Here is a 15,342-nt window from a genome sequence, read left to right as displayed (position 1 = left end):
TTTGGGGACTATTGAAGAGTTTGGTTCCAAAACGTGATAAACGGCAAAAAAAATAGTTACCGCCAAAATCAGTATTGTATCATTTTATGCAAAATCCGATACCAGTCGTGTTATTCTGTCATCTTTTCTCCCTTTTTTCAAACCGCGATAAACGCCAGTCCTCCTTCTCTGCAGCATGCTATAAATTTGCTTAACCAATCACAGCACATCATTCCACGCATTGTAAACAATATTGGCGCCACTTTAAATAAACACAGAATCCTAGTTTTCCTCGAGCAGGAACAAAACATTTTACAACTGATCGCTGTCAAAAAAGTTCAGCGACGACGTCCCAAGGATGACAGCAGCAATGACAGTGTTCTTATTATGACAAAGTTAGAGTTATGATTAATGACATTAATGTTTATTTTTTTTAATCAGTGTATACCACTAGTCAACTAAATGAATATAACATGGCAAAGATGAATGCACATTTATATATTGATTCAATAGATTTATAGCATTTTGGAGAAAAAAAAACTTGTAATGGATTTATTGCACTTTGCCTAAAAAATCTTCAGTTTTTATAATAAATCTTTGAAAATCAAATTATGGATTTGAATTTTTTATGCTATTATAACCTAAAGATGCTATGTGAAAGTTTGTAACAGAAAATAGTGGTTTTCATCTTGTCACTTTCTTGGTATAGAAAACACATTTTTACCCAAATTAGTCAAAATGGATTTATTGCGTTTAGGAACCAATTTCTTCAATTGTAAATCTCACTTTGCTCTCAGATTTTAGATGCAACTGCCTGTAAAAATCATGTTAAATGATCAATCACATTTTTTAACGTTAGTCAAACAGTGCCTACCTGTCTACATGGGCATTTTTTGCTAGAATGAGTTGCAAATCGAACCAGACTTTATTCTAAGAGTTAATATGTTGTTATTAAATCGTTTGATAGCTGAAGAAAAAAGAGGAGAGTGACTGTGCTCTGGAGAGACTGCGATCTGATCTGGAGTCCCAGCATCAGAAGGACGTGGCTCGACTCAAATCCCAGTGGAAGACAGAAACGCAGGCCGAAATTGAGCTGCGGGTCAAAGAGCAGCTGGAAAGTGCCAGGCAGAACTGGCAGCGCGAGCAGGAGACGGTAATTGATGACGGGTCACTGTTATTGATGTCCTTGCCAAATCTCATAAAACATCACCGTTGTGTGCTGTAGTGCAGATGTAGGTCAAAACCTTTTTATATTTTTTATTTATGTCTCTGTGTCAGTTGGAGAAGTCGTGGGCTCAGAGGCTACTGAATGCAGAGGAAGAGATTACGAAGATAAGGCAGACCGACACCTGTGAGGGAGCGTTTCAGACCAGCTGTCTGGAGAGCGCAGGTCAAACGGTTTCATTGGAGGAGTTGGAGATCAGACTCAATGCTCAGAGAGAGACCCTGCAGCAGGAGGCTGTGGTCATCCAAGCCAAATTAGTGGAGGAGGCCGTAAGAAACGTTCAGAGAGAACTACAGCAGAAACACACAGATGAATTATCGCTCCAGGTATCTCCAGCGTGCTGTTAACACAGACCTCTATAACAGTGTTTTCAGATGAGAGATTTAATAAAATGTTTCCTACTAGGTTGAAGGTGCGATATCGCGGGCTCGCACTAGATGGCTCCAGGACTTGACCTCCCTCCCAGAATATAAAAGCAGCTTGCAAACGGAGAAAGATGACTGGGAGAGGCTACAACAGAAACAGGTTCAAGAACAGGTATTGTGTTGTAGTACAACAGGAAATGTAGCTATGAACACGTATTCATGGCTATTGTAATGCAGCCAACATTTGTCAAACTTACAAAGTTTATAATTGATAAAAAGTTAGCTGTATTGCAAGTTTATATACACTACCTTTCAAACATTTAGGGTCACAAACCTTTTTAAAGATCTTTATAGGGTTAATGCATTAGCCAACATGAACTATCACTGAACAATTGTATTGACATTATCTAGCATTAACAAGAATTAATAAATGCAGAAAAACTATATTGCTCATTGTTTGTTCATGTTAGTTAATGCATTTACTAATGTTTACTAATACAACCTTATTGTAAATTGTTTCCTTTTTTATTGTTTATTTATGTTTTTACACATTTTATAATAGTAATAAACACATTAGTTTTGTGTAATAACAAAAATGTAACACCAATAAATTGGGAATTATGTTCAATAAGAATTCAAAATCACAATTCTATTATATTTGAGCATCTTCAGTGCACAATTCGCAGAAATCAGGTTTTAGACTGCAAAAAAAAATATTTTTAAGAAAAAAAATTCTTAGTATTTTTGTCCAGGGTTTCCGCGGGGTTGTAAAAAGTAGTAAAAGGTAGTAAATTAAATTATGCCAAATTAAGGCCAGTAAAAAGTAGTAAAAAGTAGTAAGCGTCATCTGACGAGGTAGTAAATTTTCGATTGCCTTTTGTAATGTTATGATGCCTGGAAATTAGTTCAAATCACCTGCATATCTGGGCAAATAATCAAAGATCTTTCGTCTCTGGGATGTGATCAAAGCCTGAAGTGGAGCCAAATCACGTTCCTCTCTCCGCTGTAAGCGTTCTGTAATCACTACGGACCGGATCCACTCCGGGTTTTCTGACTGTATCACGTTAAGCTGAGGTAAAACTTTTTCAGCTAGCATGGTCAAACTTATAATGCAGGAAGGCTCCGATGTTTTGAAGATCGATAAAGGTGTAAAAGACGATTGACTTGGCTTAGCGAAATAATGAAGATTGGCAAGCCTTTCAGTTCGTGGGATAAGAAAACCAAACAGGTAATTGCGTGTCTTTGCACAGTATGACTAACGTAAGGGGTCCGGTATTTTGGGGGTAAATGATTTCTCACGTTACTGATCATCCGCGGCACGCTTTTACATGCTATGCTGATATAGCCAGTGTCTGGTACAACGGGTTTGTTTAACTCGTGGGTAAACTTCATGTGGATCCACAAGAACCAAGAGGCAGATGATGACATCCAAATCCAGTGAGAGCGATTGACGAGGAATCATAAGAGGAGACTGCTTCCGAAATGCTCTCGCGGGACTTTGATGTCATCCACCTGTCGGTTCTTGCAGTTGCATTTGTGTGTGGTCACAAAAACGTAACATTTGTACATATATTTAAGCACAGCAGTTTAAAAACAGGTGATTTTAAGCCATTCAAACACAAACAACAGTGCGTCCGCAGTTTCTGTGTCAAAAGAGCATGCAAGCCGCGCATTCGATTCTCATTGAGCATGTGTTGTACGTATTTTTGCCGCTTTATTGGCCTTAAATAACACATATGCCTCAAAAATCCCGTCTTTGCAAACAACCTCATATAAACACGACCATTTAGGTCTTAGGAGAAAGTAAACAGCAGAAACATTGCGCATAAAATAGCACATCAGCGCTGCCTCTATTGTCACATAATAATTTGTTTATAAAGGTACAGTCATTCAATTAATAACATTCACTATGGTTACAGACATCCTGTGCGAATTCTACACGAGTTTGACTCGAGTTACTCGTTCAGGGTTTATATTCATACATAACGTTACTGTATTAGAGCTGTGACTGTTAACTGTTGTGTGAACAGAACAGACCCTGGATTATTTGTTTATGTTTACTGAATAATATGATATTAAAAAGTTGTATTTGTTCACATTAGTAAATGCATTATATAACAAACAAACAATGAAAAATATATTGCAAGTATATAAGCATTAATTAATTCTTGTTTATGTCATTACAGTAATTGACGGTGGTTCATGGTGCATTCACTAATGTTAACAGTTTCAACTTTGATTAAAAAATTATTAGTAAATGCTAAAATAAATACATTTACAATTAATAAATAATTAATAAAACAATCATTAAAGGTGGTGATATTCATGTTTTCTTTTTATATAGTGAGTTATTTAGCTGTTTCGCCTTAATCTGAAATGCCCTGCAAACTACAGCTATATATATGCCACATGAGACTTCAATGTGGAATTTATGGCAAAAAAAAATCTCCCCTTAAAATGCTATTGGTCTCGCCTACATAAAGTGTTAGGTAAAGGAATATGACTTGGCCTGAAAAATATTTCAGTCAGAAGAATTTTTTCACTTTAATTCTTTTTTTGTATGTTATATATGTCAAAATCTGTGTAAATAATAGAAAAGTCGCTGATTAACACTTGCAATTCAGTGTCGTGATGGTTTTAAAAAATATTCTGAAGGTAGTAAAAAAGGTAGTAAAAATTAGTAAATTTAACTTAAGGATTTCTGTATAAACCCTGTTGTCAGTAAAAATATCTAAAAAATCTTAAATGAAGATGCTTTTTCTTGATGAGCAAAATGACCCAAGAAAATAAGTCTAGTTTTTAGACCAAAAATATCCGCCATCTTAGTCGCGTCTGCATTCAGGATGAGAGCTTACGCAGCCTACGGAGGCTACTCTGCTGCTGCTCTGTGCCCCCGCCCTCCGAATTTGTCATACGTCACTAAGAAAAGTGCGTACACTACGCTAATACTCTCTCCTGAATACAGAGGAGTCTAAGATGGCGGCGCTACCGGAAGGTATTTATTTTCGTTAATAAAGTTTTAAATATGGATATTTCTACAACAACACCGCGTGGATTACCCTCAGAAGACCTTTGTTTGTCATCCTGGAGCCGTTTGGATTTAATTTGTGAAGGATGGACGCACTTTTTTTGGACTTGAAGGTCGTGGACCCCGTAACATTACATTTAATCAACAGAAAGATCTAAAATATTTTCTAAAATATCCGAAAATGTGTTTGTCTGAAAAACGATGGACATATGCAACTCGGACAGCTTGGGGGTGAGTAAATCATGGGTTTAATATCATTTTTGGCCGAACTATCCCTTTAATTCAGGGCTCTTATTGGTTGCTTTTTTCTTATTCATTCAATCTAAAGCCCGGAGTAGTTTTTTTACGTGAATGCCAACATACGCACACTGTCGAACACAGAACCTCGCAAAGCATATTTTATTTGCCTCGTACGTGTAAACATATGTTCAACGCATTTGCATTGAGACAAAATGCAATGCATCTCCTCCTCCTGGGCTACATACTACACAAGTATGCATGGTTACAAAAATCCGGCGGAGCATGTACAAAGCATGCATACTATTCTGATGACGTATGTGTGAAAACAGAACTATATCTCTATCTTAAGTCATCAATTTTATGTGTACATTAAACATTTTTAAAAAGTAATATGTTGTTACTATATTGTTAGATTGTTTTTTTAGCCGTATGCTAACCCCTCAATTTTAAAACTCATATGGTAGCCGCCACAGGACAATCATGTCGTCGTCTGAGACCAGGGAGGGACGAAACGTGCCCTATAAACAGTTTGTTTGTTTAGGGCTACTGTTAAAACATGACGGCAACTTTCATGTAAGGGAACCCGCACTGTATGAAGATAAAAACGGCTCATACTAAGATAATAAAAACAATGCAGTTCATTACGTGAGGACTTTATAAACCACTGATAATATAGTTATGTACATTATATTGCATTTCTGTCAAGAGATCCTCCCTAAAAGTTACACAATGCACCTTTAAGTTGTTAGGTACAAAAACATCAATAAGAATTTTCTAGCAGTTTCAACAGTTAAGGTAGTTTGTTACTCACCTTTTGTACATATATTGCTGTTTTTTATGTAACTTGATTATAGACAGACCTGGTGCAGTTGTGTTTAGTTTTTATTTAAGGTAAATTAATGTTTTTTAGGTATTTTGCTGTTATTAGCATTGCTATACACTCTCAGAAGAAAAGGTAGAAAAGTTGTCACTGGGCCGGTACCCTTTTAAAACGTACCCATTTGTACCTAAAAAGTGAATATTAGTACCTCACAGGTACATATCTGTACCTTAATGATACATATTAGGACCTTTTTTTAATGGTACCGTCTCAGTGACAACTTTTCTACCTTTGCTAAAAACAAATAATTTTACTCTAAAAGGAAGAATCACTGCATTCTCTTGTGTTTATTTGAAGTATTATTATTATTATTACTATTACTGGTAGTAAATATAAAATTATTTATTGACCATCCAAGTTTTCTCATAATATTTCAGATTTTTTCAGCTGTGAAGACGGTGGAGGACAGGTGGCAGGAGACGCTCCGTATCAAATGCAGCGAGCTGGAGGAGTGTAACAGGAGAAACGCTGAGCTTCTGGAGGAGTTGCATGCCGTCAGTACTCGAAAGGAGGGTTCGGGCCAGGAGCAGACTGCCGTCATTAAATCAGAGCTGGCGGCTGCCCGAGACGTTTGGATGAGGGACAAGCACGAGGAGGTGTCCCGCCTCAGGGCGGAGCTTCAGAGAGAGCACAAACACAAACTACAGGAGAGAAACACAGAGCTGCAGGAGACCCTCAGGGTGAAGGAACAGGAGTGGAGGAGCCAGCAGGAGATCAGGTTATTAAAAGGGTTACTTTACTCATCCCAGATGTACACAAATAATTTTATATTAAAATGGCATTAGTTATCTTCTTACGTGGCTCAACACAGCAAAGCACGTACATCCAACATTAAAGAAATCCAAATGACTCCTGTAGGTTTTTTCATGATTATTTGTAATGCAGACTGCAGGAGGAGACACAGCGGGTGCAGGAGGAGATGCTCGCTGATCTAAAGGACGTGTTGCGGGAGGGAGTAGAGAGGAGGAGCGTTGAACAGATGCCTAGCAGTGTCACAGGAACCATCAGATCCAGATTATGGCAGATATGCAAGGAAACACTCAGTCGAACAGTCAACCAGGCCAGGCAGGAATGGAAGAAGGTGTGTCTCTATACTATAGTTTGCCAAGCCCCAAAAACTCGTGATTTACAACTCGCCTTGTTTAAATTACTCAAACAAGTTTAAGTTATTATAAACCTATAAATAAAGCAACATACAGCCACACCCATAGCATTCCATGGTTTTCCACGTCTACCGTCTTTATATTTATCACTCTCCATTCACATAAGAAATGTTTTTATTGTTCTAGAGCAGTGAAGATAAGCTCAGATGTGTGCTGAAGGAAACCGAAGAGCGCCATGAAGCAGAAATCAGTAAGACCTACAACGTTGACGCATACCACTCACTTTTCAGGAATCTCTCTGGAATTTTCTCACGCTTCCTCCTCTCACAGCAGGGTTGATGGCTCAGAGGAAACAAGGAGCGTGCACCAGCGCTGAATGTGCCGAGTCTCTGGCCAAGCTCCAGAAAAAGAGTCAAGAGCTCCAGAGGCATCTAGAAAAGGCCTGCCGGCAGCTCCAAAAGACCATGCGAGAGCACAAAAGCACTGTGCAGAAGATAAAAGGTGCTCCATATATTTAATCTTTAGTCAAAAATACCATATACAATGAAGTTGGAACAAAACATACTATATAGGGATCAACACTGTTGTTTTCTTTTACCCCTGGTTAGTAAAAAAACATTAAACCACTCAGGACACCCTATCAAACACGTAGTATAACCAAGCAACACGCTAAAAAACACTTAAGCCCTGGGTATTTAGCCTCTTACACACTATACGTATAAAAATGAACCGTACTTTAGACCAGGGGTAGGCAACGTTGGTCCTGGAGTGCAGATGTCCTGCAGATTTTAGCTCCAACCCTGATAAAATTTCAATATTAATATCATCCACGCTTATACATTTAAAATGTAATATTTTTGTAGGGCTGCATAATGATTAATCACAACTAATCGTTTGCAGAATAAAAGTTTTTGTTTACATCATATATATGTGTGTGCACTGTGTATAAAAATATGTATATATAAATACACACATAAATGTATAATATTAAGAAAAAAAATTACTTGTATTTTAACTGTAGTGCTGGGCAAAGATTAATCGCGAATTATATATATATATATATATATAATTTTTTTCTTTCATGTATATATCATATCGAATATATAAAAATATTAAAAATATATATATATATACACATGTAAATGTTTTCTTAAATACATACATGAATGTGTGTTTATTTATACATAATAATTACAAACCGCACAAACTCATAAATGATGCAAAAAATCACTTTTATTTTGTATGCGATTAATCGCAATTAATTTTTGCCCAGCACTAGTATTTATGTTTAATATAAATGATATATAAATATAAAAATGTATATACACATGTAAATATTTCTTAAATATATACATGCATGTGTGTGTGTGTGTGTTTTTATACATAATTATTATACACTGTACACACACGCATATATGATGTAAACAAAAATTTCTATTTTGCAAACGATTAGTTGCGATTAATAGTTATGCAGCCCTCGTTTTTTGTCACAGAATCATAGACCATCATGTGTTTGAGCGCACATGTATTTAAATATTTTGTTTAATTTATCATGTCAAATCAGACGAGCATGAGGAAGCTATGCAGAAACAACAGGAGACTCATCTCAAAGCCCTGGATGAACTTAAACAAGCCTCAGACGCACAGTCAAGCGGTCACAATCTTCAAGCGGGTCTTGAGGAGATGAAGGAGCAATACATGAAGGCTGTGGAGAAGATCAGAGGTGAGTGCAGGACCTTAAAGGGATATTTCAGCAAAAAACGATTTACTCGCCCTCAAGCCGTCCGAGATGCATATGTCCATTGTTAAGGACTTTTGTTAGAGAACAGATTAAGAACGATGATCAAAACGTTTTGAAATCAGTGAGTGCTTCAGGTCTTTATAAGTTGTGTAAGAGTGGCACCTAGTGGATAATAGTGGAAATATGGATTGCCGTATAAACTCGTCATTGGCAGGGAAGGGTTTTCTCTTAATTGACGAGATAACTCGTAAATGGCGGGGAAAGAATTAAATATATTTTAATATAATTTACAGTAAATAGATTTTACAACCTTAAATTGTTATTTTATTGCACACATTTGCTTAAATATCTAATTTAACTTCTTACATTTTTTTGTGTGTGTGTTTTTGTAGGTGATATGCTGCGGTACCTTCAGGAGAGTAAAGAGCGAGCGGCAGAGTTGATCAGGGCAGAGGTCCAGAGAGAGAGGCAGGACACCGCCAGGAGGATGCGCAGGTATTACCTCACCTGCTTACAGGAGCTACTGGAAGATGGATGCCAGACTACTGGGTATACAAGAGATTTCTTTATATCCTCTTTATATTCTGAATATGTTTGCTAGACACTTAACTAAGTTTAAACATCTCTTGTAGTGCAGAAAAGAAGATTATCAATGCGGCAAGTAAGCTGGCAACTATGGCCAAAGTTTTGGAGACCCCTGTAGCCAAACGCAAGGTATTACGGACCCAGAACTCTCAAGGTAATAGCATTGCTTTTTATTATTATTATTATAATATTTTAAGAATATTGTTTGAAAATATATACATATCTTATTTTTGTACAGGTGAATCTGAGGATAAAACGAATGATTCGCCTGCTAAAATTCTGGGTGCTGCCTCGCATGGAGCCGAAGCTCACGTTAGAAAAAAGGACAAAAAAATATACAACCCAAGTGAGAAAGGCGTGAAAACAACATCTAAATGCTTTGATCACGATTCCCTCAAGTCTGGGAAGGTCTGTGGGTCTAAAGACCTGGAGATGATAGGTCAACGTTACCAGAAACGCACACAGGGTAGTTTAAGCAGTGATGATGGTATTTATAACAACAACAATGTCAAGACCTCTAATGTTACTTTGAGAAAGCAGAGCAGAGAGATGTTCCTGGAGGGGTTTGAGTCGGGAAGATCGGATCAGTCTGCTATAAAACCCTTCCTGATTGAAGAACCGCCTGTTCGGGATGACGGCCAGAGTGACTGGAGTTTAACCAGTATTGGATCTAACCTCGTAAATAATATTCACCTGACATCATCTTATCCAGAGCCTGGGAAACCATTCCTAATGAACGGCCCTTCATTGGCTGGTTTGGACTTTGGAAGCTCCATTGGTGATAACTCCGATATAACGCTTTACAAAGAGATCATTCAACCTCTGTCTTACTCTAAACCCAATGCATTCATAGACGGCAGAACAAATAAAAACAGGGAGCCAATCCCTGGATCCGAAGATGGTGTACATAAACTGTGTCCAAAGAGTTTATTTTCAGAGCTTAAAGTGCGTCAGCAGGACAGCGGGTTCGACAGTCCATTGGCACGGCTTCAGAAATAAACTAGTGACTGATGTCTTTTATGTTTTAGTGCCTTTGTAAACTTTGCATTTATTGCACTCGGATAATCATTTTGTACTTGAGCCAAAAGTGTCTTTTCTGCTTTTTTTAGCAGTTTTACTGACAGTGCATGAATTTATATTTCTAATTTAATAAAAACGTAACTTAAACTTGCATGTTTAAGTATTCTGCTTTCACACTGCTGTTACTAGTTTAAATAACCAAGTCTAGCATATGCACCACAAAAGAATTGCAATTGAATAAACTCCATAATTAAAGTTAACCATTTACTAACTGACAGATCACAAAACGTTTTATAATCAAGACTTAACTGATAACACTGTGGTCAGTACTTAAGGTACTTGGGGACAAATATACTTAAACAACCTCTGTACAGCCAGTCAAAGTACAAAACCAGCAATGGTGGTGAACTATTAAAACTATATAACTAGAAAACTTTGTTATAACCATTAAAGTTGGTTAGAAAATAACATTTTGATTACTGATACTGTATATGAATGTGCTTTAACTACGTTTTTTGAAATATATCTTCATGGCCAGATTTGATTAAATTTATCCACAAAGGTCTGTTAAAGGTTCACCTAAAAATGAAAACACTCATCTTGTTATAAACCTATATTAGTTTCTTTCTTCTGTTGAACACACAAGAAGATATTTTGATAAATGATAGTAAGCACACAGTTGACGGTACCCATTGACTTCCATCGTATTCGTTTTTCTTACTATAGAAGGCAATGGGTACCGTTAACTGTGTGCTTACCATCATTTATCAAATAACAAAGTTTGGAGGACAGGGGGCCCTGCCCCCCCCAGTACAGAGCTAATAGAGTGCCACAGGATGACATATTTTTGTCAGATTACATTTACACATTTTGTCCAAGTTAATCTTCACAGATGAAGACTTTTTGAAATTTAAATGCGTTTACAAGAAATAAAAAAATAGACTTAAAAATTCATAAAAGTTGTCTTTAGCTGTGAAAATGATCAAAACGTGTGTCATAAACTTTTGTTAAACATCTTCATTTTTTTGTGATAATCCCAAAGTCTTTGGGAAAAATTAATGGGCTTTTTGTCGAGGGAACCAGTGTCCTGCTAACAAAAATACGTCATCCTTGTAGCACTAATATTTTATTTTTCTAATCTTAATATTTTAAAGAGCACCAATGGTCCAATTTACGGTTTTACATTTCCTTTGGTGTTTAAGTGTGTATTAGTACCAGTGTTGGGGAAAGTTACTTAATATATTATTAAAATAATGCATTACAATATGAAGAGTTTCGTTGCAAAACGAGATAAATCCATTTTTTACCATTTTTGTCAAAACATGTTTATTATTATGTTATCATGTTATTATTTTGTTTTATAGTGCTACTTGGCTGTATTTTTTAAGCTATGAAGGTTTAAATAAAAAAACAACTGCAGTTGAATTGATATTAATTGAAATTGCACAACCAAAAAATTAGAATTCTGAAAATAAAAAAACGGAGTTATCTCGTTTTGCAACGAAACTCTTCATATTAAGTTACTCCCCAAAAAGTAACCAATTGTGTTACTTAGTTACTTTTCATGGAAAGTAATGCTTACGTTACTTTTAAGTTACTTTTGTGTTACTTTTTCTTACTTTGCCTGTCTTTTTTTATGACTGAGAAGTTCTGCATTCAGAAATTGCATGTTTCCATTACAAAAATTTCAAGCTCTGGTCTGCCATCTCCATTTTTGACTGAAACTGTTTATGCATAGAGTGTGTAATTATACGTTAATACGTTCAGTTTAAGGCAGTACATTGTTTTTTAACATCTAATTAATTAAACTGAAAAGTAACTTGCATTACTTTTTAAAAATAGTAACTTAAATATTAATGTGTACATTTATAAAGTAATGCGTTACTTTACGCGTTACTTCAGAAAAGTAATACTATTACGTAATGCACGTTACTTGTAATGCGTTACTCCCAACACTGAATTTAGTAGGCTACATGTTAATGATATGCAAAAGGTACAAACCCCAAAGTAAACGATGACGTGAGTAAATCTCTTTTCTGGACTACAACAAACACACGCCCTGCGTCCCAAACCGCATACTTCCATACTATATAATAGGCGCAAAGCACTACTCCTCGTACTCTTTACCTACTACATAGTATGGAAGTTGCGGTTTGGGACGCAGTCACGTGCTGCGTCCGAAACCGCCTACTACATACTATATAGTACGCGAAAAGCAGTAGGCGAGGCGAGTAGTATGTCCGAATACATAGTATTCGAAAAACAGTATGCGAAAAGTACCCGGATGACCTACTACTTCCGGTTAGATTTTGCAGTGTGCATACGATGGACGCTTCACTATCCCATGATGCCCCGGACGAGGAGTTATCCAACGAAGAAGAAGAGGCACGCGGCTGTTTTCGCGCTGAAATGACATGACGTGATGACGACGTATGTCACGTGATGTAGCAACATGGCGAATGTAGTACGTCCGAATCTCATTCATACTACCCGGATTCATACTATCCAGTACCTACTGTTTTAACGCCAAGTAAGTAGGTACTTCATCTTTTTCAGTACCTACTATACAGTATGCGGTTTCGGACGCAGCCTCGGATTGTAGGCAACAGTTTACTTCGAGGTAAGAAGCGTCACATTTCCTGACATCAGAGGTATTCAGACCAATCACAACGTACAAATTAGCTGGCCAATCAGTGACACTGAACTTTTCAATTCCGTGCCTTTCAGGAAGAGAGTGAAATCTGGAGCTACAAAAATAATGTTTTTTAACCATAAACCACACATTGTTTTTTTAACAATGAAATAGGTGCTGTTTAATTGGTAGACTGTGTAACCTAAGGCGAAAATAGCTTTAATTAATTTAAAACATATTTTAAAACCATGAAGCCGCAGTCTCTCGCTAATCTTAAGTGTTGCAGTACCCTTATTAACCGGTAGGTGCCCCCAAACACAAACGCGAAACTCCGCTATCAAGCTCATAAAATAAATTCTGCATAAACAAGTTGACAATAAAATAATGGAGATGGGTATAAACGGAGGTCGGAGCCAGCTGCAAATGGGTGGGTAAGCAGCAAGTGGGTGGAGCTTTACCCGCAAGTGGGCTGTACAAACTTCCAGAGGATTTTGATTGGTTTATTTATATCACCTGTAGCAGCTATTGGTTTATGCTCCACAGTTGGTGGCGCTAATGTGTAAGTTTTGTAGCGATCGATCAGAAAACAAAGAAGAAAACCGCTTTCACATGTCAGCGTGTCGTTGAAATGAAGGGGTAAGCTTGCTGTACAGTTTTTAGTTTTGTAAAAAAGCATTATAAGTTCTGAAGAAGACCATTTTATAATGCCGTTTGTACGCTGTTTTTAGTCTTGATGTATTAAAAAAGATAAGGGTAAAGTGTATCCAGATACATTTCTGTAGTTTTTTATTAGCACACAAATTAGAAAATCTGTAACGTGGATGACAAAATCTTTTCTGCATTCCATTTCTACAATTTGCTCTCCAGATTATGGATTCTGAAGACCATAATAATAAGGTATTGTGGCTGTGTAATTTTTGTACGTTTTAGGTCTGCATTGATTTTCAAATTGTAAATGTCTAAAACGTTTTATAAATGGATTTGATATTACAATAACGTTACAACTCCTAATTTAATTGTACAATGCATGCAATTATTTTAAAACTTTTCATTTGTAATTCATAATGTAATGTAATGTAATTGAAACATTTGTTTTAATATCATAATTATTTTATAAAATGTATTACTCATAACAATCAGTGAAATAAATGTGTAACGCATGTTATTGTGTTTTAGGTTCACTTATCAGTGAAAGATATTTTTTGATGTTCCACATGACTCACAGCTTCTGCTGTAATGTATAAAGTTCTTAATTTACAAGTTGTTGTGTGTTTATCACATCAATTAATAAGTTATGGTGTGTTTGATTTCATTACTAGGACAATGCAAGACAAAGGCTCTCAAATAACTGTGGAGTGTTTGTCTTGATGGCAAGTACGTACTGTAAATGAGGAACATCGAGGTGTAATCAATTGCTGTTACCCATTTAACTTTTTTTGGTGTCTCTTTGCATATTATAGAATGCACTGTATGTTATTCTGGGACAGAAGTTTGACTCCACTGAAGTAAGTATTTATTTTTATAGCTATATGCATTTTAATATAATTGAAAATTGTACTAATTCATTACTTTATGTACACAGCTAAACATGAAGAACATAGGAAAATGGTGGTGTCCCATCTTGCTTGAAAATTAAGTAAGTGTGAAAAAATTAGGTGTACTTTTAACGTGGTGTTTTAAGAAACTCTTAAAGAAGTGAAGAAATCTTGTTCAGTCTGTAAACTGTTTTTGGAAGACATGGAACGGAATGATTTAGTGACTCGCTCATAACACTATTTCAGTAAAAATATATTCTGCAGACCCTTTGAGTGAAAAGAAGTAGCAAAGTGTTTCAGTGATGATAAAAATCAGCAGGTGTAAACACTACTTGCTCTATCAAACTCCTTTAATAGCTGTTCTTAATACTATTAGGGGTTGGCAAGATTTTGAAATGTTTTTGTATTCAAATGTTGTTGTATTCATTGGTAAATAAATTAAGGATTGGATTTGGACCATTAATTCAATTTTTTTCTATATTTACAAAAGTCTTTACTGTAATTTGTAATCAATGTAATACATCCTTGCATTTAATTAATTTTTGATATTGAACTTGTTCTATTTCTTACTTTATTTGTTTTTGTTGCATGATAATCAAATTGTACAAGACATGGGAGAAAGAGAAAATTAGCTGTTGTAGCTGGTATTGTCAGCTTTTTATATTTTGCTGATATTTTTTGTCAAATAAAAAATTAATGGATAATTTTATCACGTTTTAATTCTAATTCTCTTTCAGAAGAAGAAGAATGCTCTGCACTCCCTGAAACCTACGGGAAGAAAAAAACTGAACTTGCATATGAAAGTAAGAACTTTGATATAAAACAAAATACATATACTTTGCTGGGTTTCAAATTATGTAACTATAATATTGGTCAGCTAATTTTAATTTACTTCATTTCAGCAGACCAAACCCCAGTTGTGCCCTCTGTTTTTAGCAAGGTATGCATAATCAATTGCAATGATGATTTAAAATGTGCATCATAGAACAATTTTAATCCACTTATATTT

General features: G+C 36.0%; 1 protein-coding gene across 5 annotated transcripts in view; it reads left to right on the top strand.

Annotated features, from left to right (window-relative positions):
- cep152 (centrosomal protein 152) overlaps window positions 1–10,730 on the top strand; it is a 28,870-nt gene extending 18,140 nt beyond the window's left edge. For 2 of the 5 annotated variants that reach the window (XM_065292126.2, XM_065292128.2), the window contains 11 exons: window positions 947–1,132; window positions 1,258–1,530; window positions 1,610–1,741; window positions 6,095–6,435; window positions 6,603–6,798; window positions 7,007–7,070; window positions 7,151–7,321; window positions 8,385–8,543; window positions 8,954–9,110; window positions 9,194–9,300; window positions 9,385–10,729. In XM_065292126.2, the coding sequence (XP_065148198.1) occupies window positions 947–1,132; window positions 1,258–1,530; window positions 1,610–1,741; window positions 6,095–6,435; window positions 6,603–6,798; window positions 7,007–7,070; window positions 7,151–7,321; window positions 8,385–8,543; window positions 8,954–9,110; window positions 9,194–9,300; window positions 9,385–10,145 (2,547 nt within the window). In that variant the 3' untranslated portion in view covers window positions 10,146–10,729. Of the gene's footprint in view, window positions 1–946; window positions 1,133–1,257; window positions 1,531–1,609; window positions 1,742–6,094; window positions 6,436–6,602; window positions 6,799–7,006; window positions 7,071–7,150; window positions 7,322–8,384; window positions 8,544–8,953; window positions 9,111–9,193; window positions 9,301–9,384 lie in introns of all 5 variants that reach the window. The other 3 variants (XR_010545175.2, XM_065292127.2, XM_073813311.1) reach the window with 3 other exon arrangements.
- The last annotated feature ends 4,612 nt before the right edge of the window (window positions 10,731–15,342 follow it).

The sequence above is a fragment of the Paramisgurnus dabryanus genome, chromosome 23 (assembly GCF_030506205.2).
Source record: "Paramisgurnus dabryanus chromosome 23, PD_genome_1.1, whole genome shotgun sequence".
Classification (NCBI taxonomy): Eukaryota; Metazoa; Chordata; class Actinopteri; order Cypriniformes; family Cobitidae; genus Paramisgurnus; species Paramisgurnus dabryanus.
This window is presented reverse-complemented; position numbering and strand designations above follow the sequence as displayed.